Source organism: Nannobrachium achirus (genome assembly GCF_963921795.1).
Source record: "Nannobrachium achirus genome assembly, chromosome: 20".
NCBI lineage: Eukaryota > Metazoa > Chordata > Actinopteri > Myctophiformes > Myctophidae > Nannobrachium > Nannobrachium achirus.
In genome coordinates this window covers 48,882,343-48,905,168 of record NC_137827.1, presented here as the reverse complement: position 1 = coordinate 48,905,168, position 22,826 = coordinate 48,882,343, and the positions used below count along the sequence as shown (strand labels likewise).

The window sequence follows — 22,826 nt, the reverse complement described above, 5'->3', positions numbered from 1 at the left end:
AGAGTTTTACTGTGTGCACGCCCACACACACACACACACACACGCGCGCGCACGTACACACACGCGCACACCCTGAATAAGTTTCGCAACCTTAAGACTTATGCAAGACCACACCCAACATCAAATAATCCAATGCAAGTATTTAACGCCTAGATGGCTTTTCCTTAATTAATTACTGAAAAGCTGTTCAAAGAACGAAAACACTTCATTCCGACCACAGTGGGTATATCTTAACATTTTTAAAGCTTTTTAAACTTTAAAAACCCAAGCTTACAAAGAACAATCTTCAAGAAAAAACAAACAAAGCCGTAACGTAGGAACGTTTTGGGAGGACTAACAGAAGTATCTGGTTTGGTTTTGGATGAGTGGGACATAAAAGCGGTAGTTTACTGCTGTGTTTATGGTTGTGTTTATTAGCACGGAGGGCCCGCGTGGGCCCCGTCTCTCGGTCCGCTTGTTACCTCTCCATGTGGAGCCTGCTGGGCTCCTGGGCCATGTGCTTCTCATCACCGCCGCCGAACCCCAGGAAACGCTTCCTGAGACGTCCGGTCCCAGCGGCCCGCTGCCCTGAAACAGGAGCTGGGTGAGGAGGACCAGTTAGCCTACTGTAGCTAGCATGTGCTCCCGGTCCGTCTGGATTTCTTCTCTTTTTTTATCACTTCCCCTTTTTTCCCTCCTTTTTTGATAGTTACATAAGTTAAAGCTGCGATCTGGAGCCTATTTTGATGAATACATTTGTATTTTTTATGTTTATCTTATCTGTATGTCAAAGGACGTTACCATAAAGGGGGACTGCCCATACTGTAAGTCCGACATCTTATTAGTCCTACATTGGTTAGGGGATAGGTTTTAGATTTAGGCATAGTTTTACTGAGGTTAGGGTTAGGCTTAGGTTTGGTAACATGTCATTAGGTCGAACACCCTTTAGATCGACCACCAAACTCTAACCCAAACCCTAATCCTAACCTCAGTAAAACTATGCCTAACTCTAACCCTAACCCTAAACTTAACCTCAGTAACCGTGACGCGGGTGATTATCCAACCTGCCGACGCTGTTCGACCCAACGGGAGTTCGATCTATGGGGCAGTCCCCAATAGGTTTTAGGCATAGCGGCACTCACCAGGTTAACATTTACCAGCGTCGGCAGGTTAACATTCACCAGGTTAGCTTTGACGGAACCAATGCCATCGCACCAATATAATATAACTAAACACACCTGCAGGGGTTGGAGGGGGTCTCCCTGCTTTTCTATTGAGACATATAGATCCTGTGATCGGGTAGGAACACTTCTACAGTAGTGTATACTGTAATCAGAATGTCCAGGGTTTGCTTGTCAGCTGTCCTCTCTTTCCAGTTTCTCCACTGTAACCAGTTAATCAGAAACGTGGGGGAAAACTGTTTTTAAACAGAAGAATATCCCAGACTCTGCGGTAGTAAACGTCAGAACAACAGCAGCGGATAAATCACGATGCGGCAATGCGGAAAATTGTTGCAGAGGGAAAATATGTCCTCAATTACCAGATACAACTGGAGCTCAAAAATAACATTTCACAGGGGAATTTCTGTAAATTCTGACTTTTGTTCTTTTTCCTTTCTTTTTTTCCCCCCCCAGCCAAGCCAACCCAAGCCAAGTCTTGAGTCAGCTCCTCTGTCAGACAACCTCACCTCTGCCTTTTGTGTTCACAGTCAGACTGCTGCGTACGGCCGCCAACATCGGACTACTCTCCTCCTTCCAGAGGAGAAATAGCACTTCTATTACGCTCTACACCAGGGGCGTCACACCAAATTCTGGGCCCCCACTGTGGGCCCCCCATGAATGTTAACTATTGAAAAATAGCAGATATACAAGCTCACAGCGCGGCACCGAGTGCCGCGCTGCAAGCTTGTATATCTGCTATTTTTGAAAGATCGTGAAAATGTGTGCAAAAAACCTATGTCAAGGACCCCCAAGATGATATGCATTTGGCCACGGACCCCGATCTCAAAATATTTAGTTCCAGGGACCCCCAGAAGCAAAATTTGAGTTAGAAATGTTCGCTTAAAAAATACATATATTCAAAGATTTTCACACATTTTCACAACTTTTCAAAAATAGCAGATCTACAAGCTCGCAGCGCGGCACTCGGTGCCGCGCTGTGAGCTTGTATATCTGCTATTTTTCAATAGATAAAGTTATTAGGGCCCCTCCACCTTGGGGCCCCAGTAACTCAGTCCCACTTTCCTACCCCTTGTGACGCCCCTGCTCTACACTCCAGGGATCAAAAGGTCATGCACTGAGGTCAGCTTTGGCTAAGGGCCTTGGTCAGGTCGGTCAGTTCTGCACTTGCAGTTCTGTCAACAGTCTTTGTGTCTGACTTGATCCTGTCATTTCCTTACAGTATAATCGTATAAGTGTGGACCGGGTTCAGTTTGCTGGGAGGGAATCCATATCTCGGTTTATTTGACATCGCACCTCCTCTAGTCATTCAGTTTTATCGCTGACGTTGTAGACTGACGTTTAATATTTATGATTGATAATATCACAGTTTAATTACAAATGTATATTATAAACCACACTAACACTGTTGTTCTTATTCATAAAAATACTTTTTTTTTTGCTGATCTACAGCTCTATACAATCGGCTGCATTCGCAATTGTTTAAAAAGCCGTAAAACATCCAGTCTAATCCCAGAGTGTGGACACTGTGTGGGAGGGTGATATACTGTATATGAGTATGTAACACTGAGCCCTGTAAGACGATCTCATCGCAACCTGGACAGGACTAAACTATTGAATGTTGAATATGCTTTCAAAAAACCTGACATTGCAAAACAGTATATTTGACTCGGTCTGGCACACGTGCGGGCGCACGCGTGCGCACAGGGACGCAGCTACCGCCGTGTGTCCTCTCTTTCTCTTCTTTTCCAGAGAGAGAGAGGGGGGGGGGGGGGGGGGGGGGGGAGAGCCTTGCATTACGGCCTGCAGGAGTTACACACGTTTATTATTTTAACTCTCCTGGCAAAATAACATTGGTGTGTGTCTGGAGGGAGAGGAGAGAGAAGAGATGGAAGCCAAGTTTGGTTTTAATATTAGAAGTGTCAGCCCCTCAGCCCCCCCCCCCAAACACCGGGAATTGTGGGGGATTTAAACAGAAGCACATGTAGGGGCGGGAGTGGGGCAGGGCCGGGCCCCGGCTTTCTAAACGCAACACAGACACACACACATATACAAACACACACAGACACACACACGCACACACACTTTGATGGATCCAGCCCCGTACTCTGGTTGGCCTTGACGGCCTGAGAGGAATATTAACAGAGCTGATTAAGAGAGAGGAGGAGAGATGAGAAGGGGGAGGGGGGGGGGGGGGGGGGGGGCATTGAGGGAGCAGATGTCTTGGTGTGAACACTGCCCATTGATTTGATTAGAAAGAGAGAGAGATTTGATTAGAAAGAGAGAGAGAGAGAGAGAGAGAGAGAGAGAGAGAGAGAGAGAGAGAGAGAGAGAGAGAGAGAGAGGTGATGCTGTTGATTGGCGCTCCCAACTGAGAAGCACACATGGAAGAGGAGAAGTGTGCATACGCACCAACTAAAGGTGTGTTTACGGTAGGCTACATGTTTACATGTGTGCAATGTGCATGCGTGTGTGTGTGTGTGTGTGTGTGTATGTGTGTAGACATCACAGGGAGAGAAGGATGCGACGTGTTCAGGGAGATTGACGGACGGGTCTGTGTGTGTGTGTGTGTGTGTGTGTGTGTAGAGGTGTAAGGGTGATGAAAGAGAAGGGGGACAGAGAGAGAATCAAGGGGTCTGCAGTACCAACGGGAGTCACATCTCTCTGTGTGTGTGTGTTCATAGTACACAACGTGCCATCTGTTCACCTCTGCCAGCCACAGTGACACACACACACACACACACACACACACACACACACACACACACACACACACACACACACACACACACACACACACACACACACACACACACACACACACACACACACACACACACACACACACACACACACACACACACACACACAATTCAATCAAAACTGTAAAATCAAACCACACACTGCAGGAGAGAGAGAGAGAGAGAGAGAGAGAGAGAGAGAGAGAGAGAGAGAAATAACGGTGTCTCTCTGCCTCTCTTTCTGCGTCTGTGTCTTGTGCCTGGCGTCTCTGCATGGTGTGCGTCGTGCGCATCATCTGGACCAGCGGTATGTTGTTAATGAGGCGTGGGCTTTAGCTGAACGCTGTCTCTCTCCCACGCATTTATCGTTGGTACACGAGTTGCTGTGTCCCTATGCCTGCGTCATACTGTAGGTGCTTTGAGCGGACAGATATAGTGATCTTTATAAAAACGTGACCAATGAAACAACACCGGAAAATATATTTATACATAATTATCGACGAGGCAATAGTTGCACGGCTTCAGCCAAAGGGAGGTGTGATTTAGCATAGTGAATATCACTTATTATACGCCAGACAGACAAGACAACTTCTAGTGTGAAGGGATGATGGGTGAGGTTATGAATTCATGAAAATAAAAAACATAGCTGTAGCTGTCATTGAGAAGTATTTGGGAACCAAGTTCTTCTTAGGCATACTGCCTGCTGGCAGCATGGATGAGATATGTTGACGCTGGTCGGTCTAGCAGTTTGAGAGGTTTGCCGTGGACACACGTACGTACGCACGCACGCGCACACACACACACACACACCACAGACGACCACTCAGGGGTGAAAAACGCGATCTCTGGTCCTGCCGTTGGCCTGGCAGAGATAATGACAGGGCAAGTTGTGACACAGACAAGAAGGGACAGAGAGAGAGAGAGAGAGAGAGAGACAGAGAGAGACAGAGACGGACCACTGGCATCTGTTACCAGCGGTGAACGCCGATGGAATGGAGGCGCAACCTTTCAGTAATAAAAAGACACCGTGTATCTCTCCACACACAGAGCAAATATTTTGTCAGGTTCAACTGCAGAAGATCCGGATTAAGTACGCCCAGCCACGCACACGAACACGCGCACACGCACACACGCACGCACACACACACACACACACACGCGCGCGCACACACACACACACGAAAGGTCTCCCCTCTCTTGATACAAGGAGTCTCTTTGTTCCGCTGCTTGTCGGCCTTATCTGTTAACTATCTCAACAATTTCCTTAAGGGGAGCAGTTGTAATTAAAACCCAGCCGTATGTCAATGCTGCTGTCAGCCAACCAGCTGCACAGTGCACGTACACAGGTGTGACATGCGTGAGTGTGTGTGTGTGTGTGTGTGTGTGTGTGTGTGCGCGCGTGGGAGAGAGAAGTGGATCTGTGTGTTTAAGCGTGTAGGGTTTGTGAAACAGAGTGGTAAAATTGGATGTGTTTATACATGACTGAAAAAGTGTGTGTGTGTAACCGCAAGTATTTGAGCGTTGAGCAATTTATGATCTAATTCGTGGAGTTAAATAAAGCATTTAAAGTGTGCACGTGTGTAAATCTTCATGTGTATGTATGCATGTGCCAGCGACCCAGGCATTTTGTGAAACTGATAAGTGTAGCTAGTTACTCCCCTTTACATGTGAACATCACAAACGATTAGTCTGACACAGAACAAATGAGAGACGGAGACAGAGAGAGAGAAAAGACAGACAGACGGAGGGGGAGGGAGAGATGCAGAGACAGCTGCCGAGAGAGAAAGACAGGAGAGAGAGAGAGAGAGAGAGATAAAGTAAAACCGGGAGAGAGACCGGCAGAGAGAGAGAGTGCATGTGCACGGCACACGCACCCTCTGTTTTCATCCATTATTCACAGTATGACATGCAGAGTGCGTTTCAAACAGCATTAATGAGGTGCAGTCGTATCCACACACGCGCACCCCTATTACCTGGGACCAGGGGTTCAATGGTTGACACGCCCCGAGGCCAGCATCACTGCGCCCCATTGATGTACCGAGACCTTATCAATGTGTTCACTTTTCTTTAATGGGATAAACCCCTCGAGATGCACCGTCTTAGAAAATAGACGATCTACTGTACAAGCTCACGCCGCATAATGTTTAAGACGCGTTGTGAGCTTGTAGATCGGCTATTCTGACAGATCGACACCGCTGTACGACAGACACAAGAGTATGTAGTATCAGGGCTTTAATCCCTTGGCTTATACGCCTCCCTTTCTTCACCGCCTGCCGCGGAGGAGGGATCCTTGGAGGAAATCTGGTCTTTTGTGACTTTTGCTGCCGGCGGGGTGTGAAATGATTGTACTGTGCGGTTCTCAGATATAACTTTCTGGCTTTTTGACTGCTAGTCTGTGTGGAGCTGTTGAGTGAAGCTGGCTGACTGCTCCCTTTGTGTTCTGGCAGAACTGACGGCACACAGCCTTGAGGAGGGTATATACTGTACAATATGAAACACCACCAGCTACGCTACGGAGCGCAAGCTAGCTCTTCTTCAGAATACACTGGCAAGGGTGTGTGCGTGCTGGGGTGTCGCACCAAATTGTGGGCCCTGGGTACAAGGATTTGCTGTGTTATTTTGTGCTTTAACTACGGTGCCGCGCTGCGAGCTTGTGGATCTGCTATTTTTGAAAAATCGTGAACATTTGTTTGGAAAAACCCATGTTTTCTATGTCATTGGTGCTCAAACCTTTTCATGTGAAGGACGCCCCAAATTATATGCATTTGGCCACGGACCTCCATCTCAAAATATTTAGTTCCAGGGACCCCCCAGAAGCAAAATCTTTAGTTACAAATGTTCGCTTAAAAGAATACTGTACATATATTCAAAGATTTGCACACATTCCACAAGCTCACATTTATCTGCTATTTTTCAATGGCTAAAGTATAAAATAATTAAGGCCCCTCCACCTTGGGCCCTAGTTACTAAGTCCCACTTCTCGCCCCCTTGTGACGCCCCTGTGTGCGTGCGTGCGTGCGTAAGCGAGTGTGCACGTACGGGCTGTAAATGTCAGCAGGGGTTGCTTGGGGTCGTTAGGATGACTGTTAAAAACACGGCGTGTGCAGATTTACGCTCAGATGCTACAATCCACTCCGCCACCTCACCGCCATTCCCAGTCCCGGCCCACGATTTACCGCTAAACTCACACCTCTGCTGATGACATGCACACACACTGCACACCACACACACACACACATCTTGAATAGTCTCTTCACTAGTGACAGTGGTGTGAGACAATGCCCCATCCCCCCACCCACCCACGCACACACATTCTTGTCTCTCTGTCATTTGTCACCCCAGCCATGTGTGTCCTTTCATTTCAGACCGTCGTCTCTCCTCTCATCTTTTTCCCAGCTTCTCTGTCATAATCCACGTTAAGTGGGGGGGGGGGGGGGGGGGGTTGCCGTCTTGGAACACAGAGGGTTCCCAGTTCGATCCCGGGCTCCCCCAGAGTTAGTGTTGAAGAGTCCTTGAGCAAGACTCTAAACCCCTAGTTGCTCCCGGAGAGCAGGTTGGTGCCTTGCATGGTTTCCTCCGCCATCGGTGTATGAATGTGTGTGTGAATGAGGAGTGAATGTAATGCACAATCTATCTAAAGCACCTTGGATAAAGTCACTATATAAATGCACCATTTACTGCAGCACACGCACACACGCACACGCACACACACACACACACACACACACACACACACACACACACACACACAGCACTTTCCCGAGCACAACACGCTTTCCCAAAGCACAAACGTATAGAGATGCATGTGAAGAGAAATCCTCTGTGTCGTTTTTTTTTTTTTTATCCCACGGTTTTGCAACCCATTTTTCTCACCCAGTGCCAACTACCTAACCTGTAGTCCTGGTTACCACTCTCCCCCTGCCGCGCCAGGGGAATTGGGGAGCACCTGGCTGGCTAGGGGGAGGTAGTATAGAAACCAGGACTACTGCATGTTTTTGAGAGGGCATCTACCCTAGGAGACACGGGGAGAACATGCAAACTCCACACAGAAAGGCCCTATCGCCAACCCCACCTAGGGTGTGGGCGCTGATGACGCGGTGGGAGGAACACGCCCCCAGCGCCCCGGCGGGAATCGAACCCAGGACCTTCTAGCTGTGAGGCGATGCACTAACCACTGCGCCACCGTGCCCCCTGTGTCTGTTTTAACCCGGAGGCGGAAGGTCCACTTTGTCTGTGTGTGGACACACTCACACAGTACATACAATAGCTACAGTGAGAGTGTTGAATTTATAGGTCTGCCAGTTCACAGAGGAGCCACATATTTCATGCGAGAGAGCTCAGCAGGGCATTACAGGGGGGATTCCTGTGGTCCCAACTGTGGGAGACCAACACAGAACACACACTCACTCACACACACACACAGTCACACACACACGCGCGCACACACACACACACACACACGGGGGCATTCACACAAATGAATGCGCTTGGCAGAGCGCACACACGGTCACACACATTCGTACACAAAGACATAGTACACTCACACGCATGGACACAGATTTACAAATACACACACAGCCCCCAAAACACCCCACGCCCACTAAAAAGACAAAAAATACCATCCCCCTCCCCACACAAACACACAGCCTCCCACTGTGCCCCAGTCCTGGGTTCGTTGGGTGACAAGTTCACAGCACAGTGCCAGCGCGCTCTGTTGGAGGGGCTGAGGGGAAAACTATGCCATCTGCTAATAAAACGACGAGTCATTTTGTCCCCACCGTGATTCCATCTGTGGATACAGAGACCTCAGCTGGGGGGCAGAGCCATGGGGGGGACGGGGCTACATGGAAGCAGCAACCGAGGCTAAAGTCAAATTTCTAATAAATCACTGTTTAAAATAACTGATTTCGAAGCACAAAGATGCTTTGCTTGACGATAGTACAGGCCAGGGGTCTTCAACAGGGGGTCCTTTCCTTAGAGTTACTACAGGGGGGCCGCCAAATCCTTAGTACATCACAATACACCTGTGATGTAAAAAATAAAATGATGCTCTCTCTCTCACATAACACATTAATGGTTCCTGACAGAGAAAGCACCCACAAGGAAAAACATCTCTATATAAACTATGAGGACAGTCTGTGGTGTAGCTAAGCTGTGTAATTCCAAAGTGTCCTTAACTGTGAAAAGCAAGGTGCTGAACCCCTACCTGCTGCTCACCCACTGCAGGTCACTCTGGTTAATTAGAACGTCAGGCAGCTAAAAAGCTCCAATACGAAGCACACGGCAGCAAAGAACGGACAGATGAGACCGTTAGCAGATAGTACAGTAGCTAGTAGCTACTACTCCACCTCTACAGCAGTCTGCTCCTCTACACCCCACTGATCCTCCGTCGTACAACGGTGTCCCCAGCTGATCTACAACATCACAATGCATTGTAGCGAGCTCTGCCGCAGCTTGCAGTCTTGCCGCACGAGCACGACCAAGTGGAAATAAGGATTCAAGTTTAGGTCTCAGAGGCGCACAGAGTCATGTGATCTGAACCCTATTTTCAGGAGTGCTGTCTTAACTCTGCCAAGAACAATATCTGCAGGGGGGGGAAACACTTTCCCGCTGAGAGGCTTCCATGTTGTCAGCAGACCATCATGCCTTTAACATCAGCAGATCCATCATAATGTAAAGTAAAGTTGTGACATGTATTAGTTATTAGAGAAAAGGGCCTCCTTAAGAGTTATTTTTGCTGTATTTGGCTGCTTCTTTACAGCGGTGGTTATCAACCTGTGGGTCGGGACCCCAAAGGGGGGTCCCCAAATTATTTTCGGGGGTCCACAGATGATTAACTTAATGTGCAACATTGTTTTCTCACTCAAAAGTAAACAAACCAACATAAAGTTTAAGTGTATGTTCACATTTATAAAGTGACAACGTAAGGACTTTTTAATAGGCCTATACCTCTAAAACGGCTAATTAAACATTTGCCAAATTGTCAAATATTAGAGACAGAAATTGTGAACCGTGTTATACAAAATGTAATGCCTCAACTCTTAGTGCTCGTCAGGGTAGGAGGGCGGGGGTCCCCAGTTAAAATATAATTATTTTGGGGGTCTCTGCCTGAAATGTTTGAGAACCACTGACCTACAATAGGTAAAGTTAACACACACACACACACACACACACACACACACACACACACACACACACACACACGCACACGCACACGCGCACGCACACACGCACATGCATAGAAACTTTTGCCTGTGTACACACAAGTGTCTTTCAGCAGTGCTGGTAGCTGAGATGCTGAAAGGCAAATGGGCAACACAGGAGAACTATGGGCGTACACTGGGCAACTCAGTAGTTTTACACTTCCAAGGTCTAATGAGCTTTCAAAGTTTTACGGTGTACACTACAGCAACAACAAACAAACAAAAATCAGTTTCCCAGAAAAAACAAGTTTATAAAATAGTGTCTCTTGAAACATTGCATCATGGAAAGGACAGGGATTGGAGTCTAAAGATGATGAGTGATGTTTACACACAGGTAGAGAGAGGAGGCAGCCAGTGAGGCGTGAGCTCAGCGATCAAGGAGATGGACAGCTCTGACGCACAACCCGACCATGCTCTCTCTCTCTCTCTCTCTCCCCCTCTCTCAAACACACACACACACACACACACACACACACCCTATACTGGGCATGGGAACATCTTTCCTTGCAAAGACAATTGGGTCGTCTCCAAAAGGCACCAGGATCCTCGTCTTTCTTAATGCAGTGTTGCGTACCAGTGTGTCAAAGGCTTGTTTAAATAAAACTCGCTCATATTTTTTATTTTATTTATTTTTTTAAAGAAGAAAGAATTATGGGGGAAAAAATAAGCACCTCCTCTTGGCCAGGGCCTCAGAAACAGATTACTGTGCCGTGTTTAGTGTCTTTTTTTTTGCGCAATATGGGGAGATTAAAGGAAACACAGCCAACGTTTACTTTGGATTGATCTACAGGGTATTTCTTCGTCTCGGGAACAAAGGACGGGAGAGAATCGCGCTAAGCTCAGCACGAAACAAAAGCAAGACTCCAATTAAATCGCCCGCTCAAAACATGACACACATGGACGGACCAACATGCACACATATACACACTTCCATAAACAAAAAATGCCATTATGAAAATGTTCGTATTTGAAGTGGTGAATAGTGAATACATAGAATTTAGAGTGTGTCTTCTCCTATGAGAAATGAAGCGAGGAGAACAATGGAAGGGAACGACAATGCAAGTTGTATAAACATTCCCTGGTGTCTTTTGTTGCTTTTCAGACAAAAATCATTTCACTTTGCTCTTTCTTTTTTTTTACTTGTGGTTTTTGACTGAGCGAGTGCATCACCAAACCAAAACGAGGCCGGTCCCTTCTGTGTTGTGTCTTGGTCTGTGGTGTTGTTAAAGACATGTCCAATCGATTTAACGTCCTGTAAGTTTGCTTTTACCCTCTCACCGACATGACAGAGAATGGTAAACGGTGCCTTTATCCAAAGCGCTTTACAATGTTCATTACATTCATCCATTCATACATATATTCACACCGATGGCAGAGGCAACCATGCAAGGCACCGCCACCGACATTCTCATTCAGGAGGGCGGTTGTGTCTTGCTTGAAGGACACTTCAACACTAAACCAGGGGGGAGCCAGATAACCTTCAAATTCCCACTCTACCTCCTGAGACATTGCAGCCACCCGACAGTGAAACAATGGAGTTGGGCTTGTGCATAAATAAGAGGCCGGTGGTGTTTGCGTAAAAAGGGCACTCTGGCCATGTGATATTGCACCATATCCTATCACGTTAGATTGGATGGACTGTATTGTATCATGTCACCCTGTGAGTGTGAGTGATGGTGGAGTAACCTGAACGTTCTACGAGTCACAAGTGTTCCAATCCCAATTTCACCTTTGATACATATCACACAGACACTGTATGGCAGTGGTTCCCAAACTTTTAAGCTCAAGACCCAAAAGAGAAATTAGACATGTGCCCCGGGACCCAAACTAGTGAAAACAGCAGATCTACAAGCTCACAACGCGTCGCTTCGGGCCGCGTTGTGAGCTTGTGGATCGGCTATTTTCACTACTTCTTATAAAATTATTTTCTAATTCATGTAATTTCGTCGTTTTTTTCTTTGATTTCTTCATGAAATAACTGAAAATAATTGAGCTAAAAAATTGGTCCCGACCCACTGTGTTTTGGGAAGCAGCGCAGCATGGCATCTTGTCCTACCTGTGGGCTGGGCGGTGGGCAGGCGGGCCGGAGCGGCGGAGAGGGGGAGGAGGAGGAAGGATAGCCAGACACAGCACCAGAGGGCCGTCATTCCTCCGGGCGGCGAGGCGAGACGCAGAGCAGCGAGGCCCGACTCCGACTCAGACGACATCACGTGCGCGCATGCTGTCTCAGCACGACAGTGGCCTCCGACACCGCCAGAAACGAGCCAAGGACTCCCCTCGTCCCTCCTGGAAAACACAACACACAGATGGAGAAAAGGTCAATGGAATCACAGGCTTGAATGGCAGAGGAGCGCTGCCTGATTTATACTTGTGGCGCGCCGGTGACGAGCGTCGGAAACAGAAGATCTACAAGCTCCCCGACGCGTCGCGCTCCAAAGTGTTGTGAACTTGCAGATCGGCTATTTCCACTGTGCGGTGCGATGCAGCCCCAAGTATACACACATACAAGTGCTTTGAAATGTGACTGTTGGTTTTAAGATCCCGGCTCGTTTTAGCTGAAACAACACGAGATGAAGACAACGTGCAATCAGAGCAAATAATCAACGTGTCACTCTTTATTTGCTGAGCATGCCGTGCATGACAGGCAGTTGTGCCAATTGCTTCCACAATAAACAGTAAAACCAGAAGTCAGTCCTGAAAACCAAAATAAATGATGTGAGAAAGGATTACTGATGAAGGTAAAAGATAAAAAAAAGAAAAGAAATGACCACGATCTTGATTTATAGAAAGTGAAGCCGCGTTTGGGTTCCGTGTGTGTACACGTACTAGAACTAGACTAAATTTGGTCCAAATAGGAACATTCCATACAGATCTTGGGGATTGTGGGGAAAATCCCACATCATAGGGTTTCTCAGAAGCCTTCTCAGAGCCCTGTAATCATGATCATAACTGCACTGGGGCAATCATAATGTGCTAGAGCAGCAATAGCAGACTGGAACAGCAATAACTGGCGCCCAATTAGCTCAGAAATCTTACAGGGTACGTCCATTCTGCAAGCTTCATTAATCAAACAATTAACTGCACTCTGCGTGAGCGAGTCAAGCATGTCCACAGTAGATGCCTCTCCAAGAAACACTACGACCCCATGATACACGGAGCACAAAAAGACACATTAGACCCCGGCTTAATAACTGAACAGGCTGTCAGTCTTTTCACAGGAGGCTTTTTCTGCTTGAGAGGATCTTGTGCATGGTTTAGCAACCGACTGACACGCACTTGCTTATCTTTCTGCAGGGCAAAAGAATGCTGAAGTCTACAGTATCAGTTGCCCAATGCGGCCGGCTGGCTCGGGGAGGAGGCGGCACGGAACATGACGGCAGCAAGTCAGTGTGCGATGGTGGAGTGCCATGTTCACTGTTTGCTTAAGCAGGAGAAGTTGGAATGCACGGAGGGGAGCAGAGCTATGAGAGAAAAGGTGCCCAGAAAAGCAAAGAGCTCCATGCCGCAAAACCCCCCACATGCACACACACACACTGCTGTTAGCTTAAACTTTAGCGACCATGTCCTTCTATAGAATAGCCTTGGCTCTCAGACGTATACGCAGACACGTAAAGAGAGATGTACACACAAACCCACACGCAGCATTAACATGCACGCACGCACACGCGAGGGCACACACCCGCACTATATGCACGGCACACACACTTTGACACGCAGAGTTTAAGAGTGGGCTTTGGTTGCGCACAGAGAGGTGTATTGTACACACATGCACTCCGGAGAGAGGCTGTGTTGTCTTTAGTCTTAGCAGTACTGTTTTTCTTTCCTCTGAGGATCTGTGACCCACTCCTTGCTCAGCACATAGTGGAGGCCAGGCAGAGGCCGGGCCCAGCCCGGCTTCACTGGGCTCTGTATACACATTATCACTCCTATACAGAACACACTCTGGGCCACGGCTACAGAGACAATGAGACATACCTATGAATATAGATTTTGATTATATCGTCGTTGTCGGGTGGAAACCTTGTATGTCCAAAACCGTTTGTTTTGTATTTATCAAATGATTTAAACTAGTGAAAACAGCAGATCTACTAGCACACAACGCCTCGCGGTGCGAGGCGTTGTGTGCTTGTAGATCGGCTGTTTTCACTACTTTTGTGCGATGGCCTTGTATGATGAAGCAGTGCTTTACTTTGCGGGAAAAAAATATATATATACTGTATAACTACACACACACACTGACAGATAAGAGATATTTATACCCACACAGGGAGATGTAAACTCAGAAACTGGTGGAACGGCTGAAGAGTTGAAAATAGCAGCGAATGACGTGAAAACACATACACAATACAAACACAAGCTGGAGACTTGAGAAGAGTTTAAAAGACAGGCACAGATATGGACGCAATGATGGAGGGATGCACTCGCACAGACTATATATATAAAATGCATACACGGTGAATGCAGGCATTGCATAGACACAAAAACGACTCACGGCTCACACACACACAATCCTAAGATAAATACTGCCACCACACCTCTTCACACTGTGTCACATCCTTTTATGTTCACTACAGAGACCTCCTTTCCAACCCACGCTCCCGTCTTTGCCTCTCTCCTCCTCCCCCCCTCTCCCTCTCTCGTCTCCCTATCACCTCCTCTCCTCCCTCTCTCCCCTTCTCCTCCCTCGCCCCATCTCCTACAACACATGACGTTCCACTTTGTTTACACAGCTCGATAAGAGAAGGGCCTCCGCTCTCCGGGAGAGGATGGTATAAGCTGATTGCGAGGCCCTCTCTCTCTCCCTCCAGTTTGGTGTGAGACGGGGCAAGAGACGCCCGTTCTCTCTCTGGCAGGTAGGTACACAGATGTAGCCATTGTTTTAAGTCCCACCTTTCGTTTTAGTACACAGTAAAATACCCCGAGTGTTCATTTAAACCTGAAAAGGGTGACCCCTAGGGGTTACACGGTTGGCTGAGCTAACGCTAAGCTTTACCCCCCCCCCCCCCCTCCCTTCACACACACACCCACACACAAAGAGGAATTGTTAGGAGAAAAATACAAAACAATTTATCTTTCTTTCCAGACACGCCATGTCCTAATTCCACTGTATGATCTGGCCTGACCTGAGGATGATCCTGTATGGTGTCTGTTGTAAGGACACCGTAACACTCTGCCTAGTAGCGCTGTAATGATAATGCAGGGTACTTTTATGGACTTCCTGGTAGGGGTGGGCGATATGGTGATAATTATCGTTGAGACGATACAATGTCTCCTTTTCAGAGGTATCGTATATATCGTGTTACAATTGAGGGAGCCTTGTAAAAAATCCTGTTCAATCGTTAATACAGAGATTCATTGCAGAATTCAATTTAAGCATTTTGGTCTAAATGAGTAGTACTCAAACTTTAAAATGTCAAGGTCTCCACTTAACTCTGACAGTATACAAATGAAACCAAATGGACCTGTAAGGGTCCATTTGGTTTCATTTGTATACTGTCAGAGTTACATACTTGTAAAGTTCAATTTAGACCCCAAAAGGAACCCAGAGAGTCTAGTTTTTGTCAAGTAACTTGAAAAATAACCATAAAAACCAACGTGAAAAAAGAATCGTGATAAAATTGTGTATCGTGATACAGCTTGGGAAGATATTGTGATATTGTATTTTTCCATATCGCCCACCCCTACTTCCTGGCATGTGACAACAATTTGTGTCACATACAGACCAAAATGAGTGGACAATAACATTACCAGAAACACATAAAGATCTGGCCCTGAAAGTGTCACACATATTCTGAAAACCAGGAGACTTGACAATCAGAAGCTGGGTCTTATGATCAAAATAAGAAGCTCACAACTTATGATCAAAACAAGAAGCTCGCAACATTTGTCCATTTGTCCGTGTGAGGACATATAGATGACCCCTGAGTAGGGATGGGACGATAAGTGATATTATCGTTTATCGTGATAAAAAAACTCTTGCGATAATCGTAACGTGGAGATTTAATTTATCGTGATATCGTCCTCCATCATGCACTGGGATCAATTAACCTTTTATTTGCCGAGCTGCATATCCGGTACTGCTTAAACCCTCTAGAATTGGTAAAAGGTAATTATAATGTACGTACTTGATAGTATTTTTTTCACTCTCTGTCAAATGTCTTTGCCAAAGAAATAGCCGATCTACAAGCTTGTAGATCAGCTGTTTTTTGGCAAATGTTCCGCCCCAGGATACTGGATTTTGATTATCGCGATAATATCGTAAACCGTGATTTCTTTTGTCACAATAATCGTGATATGAAATGATCATATCATCCCATCCCTACCCCTGAGTTTAATACACTGAAATAAGGTCACTGTAAAAGTAAGTAACTGTGCGTATACTGTATGAGCCCTTCACTTCACGTTGACAGAAGTCTATCAGAGCTTCTATGTGCCCGCTCTAGAGTACCCTAAGATTCTGAGTGTGCATTTAACAATGAGAGTGCAAAATGGGTCAGTTTTTACACTCAGAGAGTGAAATTAACGCTCAGGATGTGGAGGCCTAATGCCTGTCCGGACAAGCAGCGTGTCTGAATTGAACTGTTGTTACAACAGGCTTTGAACATCAAGTGGAGGTGGAGAGAACAATCAATGGTTCTGACTGACTGCTGAGCTCTAGTGTCTGCTTTGGGGTACAGTTTAGACAAAGTCAGCACAAAATAATAAGGTCAATCCGTGTTAATTTGGTGATCTACATACATGCATACAAATGAGGACGTTTGTTTCCAGACTGACACGTCTACTTTGTGAAAAATCTACACACAAATCAAGTAATCAACCGAATAATCGAGTAAAAGTAAAAAACACGTTGATCAAGTTGAGTAACTTGACCACTATTCTTAAAAAACAAGAAAAAAGAAAATGAATTGTTTTGTATGTAAAGATAAACTGGGTGTGCCAGCCCATGAGGGCACATAAAATACTATTAACTACCAGGTCAACTGCAGCTGGTGTGAATATGAAGGTCAGACAGAGTCCAAGTTCAAACCACCTCCTGTATTTTCAAGTTAACATTTTAACATACTGTATGGAGAGAAAGAAAAAGAAAATCCACAAAGACACTTTCTCTCCAGCCCGACACATCTCTCTCTACACATCTCTTCCCTAAAACCGGTTAATAAAACATGGCCATTAATCATGCAGAGCTATTTGGATATTGTAATAGCTCTGAGCAAAGAAGCGCTGTTAGTGAGGAGTTCACATTTCTGTCATTCTGTTCCCTCAGCGAGGCTCTCGGCGCTCAAGCGGTCACATGCTAGTCCCACCACCTTGCATCAAAGCACCCTGAACCCCTCAGACAGAGAATGTCCGTAATCTTCAATAATTAAGCTACTGTATTAGGGGGGCATGAGGCAAAGAGCACAAGCTCAAACAGCAGGACGGCTCAAGCCCTGGACTAAGTGGCCAGCGACGGGAACTCAACTGGGAGAGAGCGACAGAGAGAGAGGTTGACAAGACATGCGTCACTCTCTCTCTCTGACATGAGGCAGAGTTCTCTTCGCTGAGAACTCGTAATGTTCACCCAGTTACTGTGACAGCCCTTATGTTTCTGTTCTTCACTCAGTTCTGCTTGTCCTCTCACTGTCTATCATCTCAATCAAATGCAATTCATCTCTCTCACCCTGTCTTCTGTGTCTCACTATCGCGCCCATCTCCCAGTCATTTCATGTTCCCTTTATTAGCAGACATATTTTTTTACCAGGTCTCTCTTCTCCACTCTCTATCACATTACCACTCTTTGAACGCAGTCACACAGCTTCGCCTTTTGAGTCAAGCTGATATCGATCGGTGGTCTGCGGTGTGGTGGTCGTGCTGTAAGAGAGACCCACTTCACACCACTTCAGTCTGACGTTGACAGAGAGTAGGTTTACCTCTCACCTACTGACACCTAGCCTACAGCGCGACTGTCACTGCAAGGACACAGCAACGGCACTGTCACTTTGGGAGTTTTTTTCTACATGTTCGCTTGTCGCCTGCGCACAGCAAAAAACACAGACCTACGGGTTAATTTCACCTGGACCTTTAAAGGTTCATTTTTACACTCTCTGTGACGCTTAAGATTTTTGCCATGTCTCCAGTCTGTCTGTCCCAGTAAAAAAGCCTAATAAACATCCAATAAACGCAAAGGCTGATGCGTCTGCCTTCTGTCATGAAACACAAGGAGCAGAGGCTATAGGTTCTGTGACTTATTGAGGCTTGGTTATAATGCCATTGTGCAATGCCATGGCAAGTTGGAACCAATTCAGAAAGTCAGATGACTTTTGAGGTTATTTAATTTAACGAAATAGAAGAGAAAGGCATGAGAACGAGTTTGTGGAGACACTCAGCGGTTGCACGACAGCAGTCCAGTAAAAAGAGGCAATCAGGGTGTCATTTTAGACCTGCAGCCCAGCCACTGCCTGAAAGAACAGTAAACGGGGATGCATATAGGCCAATTCCTCTGCTCAATAGATACAATTAGCCTAACTCGAAGCAATAAACCCAACTATTATCTTCCCACGCTTGTATCGGACTCCAAAATATGAATCGGTTTATTCGTAATGATGCAAAGTAGGCTATAAATGAATGTGTCTGAAATTCCCAAATAGATTTTTGGACCCCTTCTTTTCTTATGGTAGACTAAATAGCCTAATCCCAATGTTCTCCGGCTATGGGCTTTTCAACAACGACCAGGCTGAAATGCAGAATGAAGCTGAAAGAAAGTGTCCAAGAGAACTATCATCTGAAACCCATAAAACAATCATCTGGGGCTTCGTTTGAAGCATGCAGAGCTATACTGGTGGCGGGGGGAACAGGCGGACCACCGCACAGTTCAGAGCGCATCCAATTCATTCAAACGAGAGAAAGGGGGAACAATCTGCCCCTTTTTTTCTGGATAAGACTGAGAAATGACAGCGGCAGACAGAGAGAGGGAGAGCGCGTGGTTCTTTGAAATACAATTCATAAATCGGCTCCAGATCCAGAATAGGGAAGACGTCACTGTTGCAGAGAGATGTCTAGCAGCCTAATATTACGGTTTAATTGTACACTAGGTAATTATGTCCATTTCATAATACATATGATATTCTACTTGACAAGGAAAAATCATAAACTTCGATGGTGGCTTATTTGATCGCTTATTTTTACAGGAATTGAACATTACATTGGTCAGCATAAATGGATTCATCCATGAGTCCAGAGACGTAATTTGATGCATAAACCCACAGAGTCGCCTATGGTTTTCAAACCAACATGGACACACACACACAACGCGCACGAAGCACCGCCGCGGTTGCATTGCGTCCCAGCCAGCGGTGCCCAAAACCGGCCAGGGACGCACCGATTGCGCGCACAGCCACACACATACACACACCGGTCCGACACACACACCGATGATGACAGACGGGAGTCGATCGTTCTACAACACCTGTCCAGAGACTCAATAGCTCTGGTCCATCGCTAGAGCATATACGGAGGGACGGATCTACTGTAGGCGCTGAACAGGAGACGTGTCTACTCCTTCATTCTATGAGCTACTGAAAGGCTTCTCAAACTTTTGTCTCAAGTCAAGGACCCCCAAATTGACACTTATTAGCCCGCGGACCCCCTTTGAAAAGATATGCCAGGGACCCTCATAATAAGAGAAGATTTGTACGGCTCTAGCAGTGATTCCCAATTATAATTTCAAAAGACCCCCCTGTTTGACATGCATCAGGCTACGGACCCCCATTAAATGGCATTTCTATCTCTGAGACCCCAATCTATATTGTAAAATCAATGTTAATTTAACTCTGAGAGTGTCAAAATGGAACCAAATGGACCCGTACTCTCATGGTTACAGACCCAGAGAAGGGTTACATTTAGTTGCTGGCTATCATTTCGCTGGGTGGGGAGACTGGGGACCCCCTGGAACTCCCTCAAGGACCGCACTTAGAGAACCTTAATGTTCTATGAGGTAGTGAAAGGTTACTTAGTGCTGACAGCAAGAAGACTTATATCTGCCTCCCGGAGTAGCCTACTGTCCAAACCTGTCCTACTAACTTCACTCTACGAGGAAGTGAATGAATGTTACGGACAGACAGCGGCGCACTGCGTGAGCATATAGTAGGCTGGTGGATTTAGTTTTTCGTAAATGGGATATAATAATAATAATAATAGCCACATAATCATAATAATAATGGTTGTTACAGGCTATGAAATGTGAAAATGTTCTTACCAAAAAAATGTATCCCGTTTAAAAAAGAAAAAACACACCAAACGTGGGATTTCTTTAGACGTCGCCACGCATTCAGAAGAAACAAACGTGTTTTACTCTCCACTGAGTGAACTTCTTTGGAAAAACCAAAAAAACTAATCCGTCCACAAGTGTTCTTCTTCTTCGGGGGGAGCAGCAACAGCCAGGCAGCACCAAATCCCCGCAGCAAGTGTCCGCTGTAGAGTCCTCTCCTCGGGGGTAGAGCACAGACACACCACCCGGCGGTGCAACAACTCCTGGCTTCACCCAAAAGAAATAGTCTTAACTCCGATTACTGTAGTAAAAAAAACGTCCAGAAATGCCAGAATTGACTCCAAATTGTTTAATTCTCTCCACAAATTGTCCGTGGTTCGTTTTTTTTGTCCCTTTTCTGTTCTTTTTTCGGGTGAGAGCTGCTGGACAAACGCTCCTCTCCGCTCTCCTCGCTGCCAGCCAGTCAGTGTGTGTGTGTGTATGAGAGAGGACTGAGCAGACTGGAGTGAGTGTGGTGTGTGTGCAGTAGTGACTGTTTGTTGTCTCGGCTCACAGCTCATACTGTTGGCTGGCGATGGTTGGCTGCATGTGAAGTACAGACTAGAAGCACGTCAAGTCCCACACACACACACGCACACACACACACACACACACACACACACACACACACACACACACACACACACACACACACGCACGTGCACACGCGCACGCACGCACACACGCACTCCCCAACTGGCTGGCTGGTTGGTTGCCAGTGGTGTAAAGTAACTAAAGTACATTTACTTAAGTAGGCTACTGTACTTGAGGTATTTATACTTTACTTGAGTATTTCCAATTTCCAATACTTTTACTTTTACCCCACTACGATTATTTTCAAACTTTAGTTACTTTGAAGAATGAACTACTTCAGCCTTATATTTCGGCCATTTGAAAATAGCTGCTATTTTTAAAGGATTTTTATACATGTTATAGCACATTTGAAACCTTTTCAAATCGAACAGGACATTCTTCATAATGTGTACTTTTGGTACATTTATTTAGTACATTTTGATAACAATACTTTTGTACAAGTACATTTATAATTCCGGACATAAACTTTTAAAACAGAGTACTTCTGCATTGCAGTGTTGATACTTTTACAATAAGTAAAAATACTTTGTCCATCACTGCTGGCTGGTTGATCGGTGCACAATGACGATATGCGTCTGACTTGTGCGTCCTCTCCTCTCCGGCAGGGTTTGCTCCTATGAGGCTGCTGCTACTACGGGGCAGTCGGTAAAAAAAAAAAAAAAAGTAAAAGCTTTGGGGAGATCAGATTTCCCCGCCCGCGCCGCCTGCCTGCCTACCCCGCACAGCACAGGGCTGCAAGTGGCTGAAATTCAACAAGCGCCTTCCACCGGCACCGCGCCGTCACTCAAATCCAATCAACCAACTCATTAGCCCAGTAATAGTGTGCTCTATAAAAGCCTGGGTCCAACTACCTAGTGGTTCTCAAAAATGTTCATGTCTAGGGCCCCAAATTGACACAATTATTAGCCCACGTAAGGACCCCCATTTGAAAATATATGTCAGGCCCAGGGACCCCCATAAGAGAAGATTTGTACAGCTCTATCAGTGATTCTCAGCCCTTTTGATAAGGACCCCCAGTCTGACATGCATTAGGCTACGGACCCCCATTTAATGGCATTTCTATCTCTGGGATCGCAATCTATATAGCAAAATCTATGTTAATATTAATTTAACTTTGAGAGTGTACAAATGGAACCAAATGGACCCTAACGGGTCCATTTGGTTCCATTTGTGCTCTCTCAGAGTTACAGACCTGTAAGGGTCCATTTTGTTCCTGATTATCAATCATTTTGCTGGAGACCCCCTGGAACTCCCTCAAGGACCCCTGGGGGTCCCTGGACGCCACCAATGTTCCAAGACCATTGCAACACTGCATTTTGCAACGAGAGGGTGTTGGATCAACATGGCGTGTTGAAAATATATAAATGAAATGAATGAGTATCACTCGTTTTAGCTATGTCGTTTTGGGATGCTATTTCAGTACTCAGCAAAGTACAAAGTAGTAGTAGCTTATACCACTTGGCTTCTGTAGCCTACCATTATAGTTTCATAACCGTCTGGTATATAGATGAAAACTAGTATCCACTGAAGGGTCCACGAGAACGAGTTGCTAAATGTTAGGCTATAGCACTCCAAGCGCATACCACGTAAGCTCTGATGCCTGACAGCGTGTCGCGGGTTCGAGTCCTGATTCCGGCGACCGTTGCTGCGTGTCACTTCCCGTCTCTCTCCCCTGTTTCCTGTCTTATTTCCACTGTGTGCTATGCTATCAATAATGACAGAAAAGAAAATAACTGTAGTTTTATAGAAGCTGCAAGAGTATAGCTAAATGAAACAAAAGTGCAATTGGGTGTAATAATGACAGCATATTGTAGCCTACTAGCATACATTCCCCTCTTTTTATTTC

At 46.0% G+C, this 22,826-nt stretch overlaps 1 protein-coding gene across 1 annotated transcript in view; it reads right to left on the bottom strand.

Moving 5' to 3' along the window:
• fgfr3 (fibroblast growth factor receptor 3) overlaps positions 1-12,308 on the bottom strand; it is a gene marked incomplete at both ends in the record, with an annotated part of 83,193 nt that extends 70,885 nt beyond the window's left edge. The window contains one exon of the mRNA XM_080750319.1: positions 12,158-12,308. Coding sequence (XP_080606445.1) covers positions 12,158-12,308 — 151 coding nt within the window. The remainder of the gene's footprint in view (positions 1-12,157) is intronic.
• Between the last annotated feature and the right edge of the window lie 10,518 nt (positions 12,309-22,826).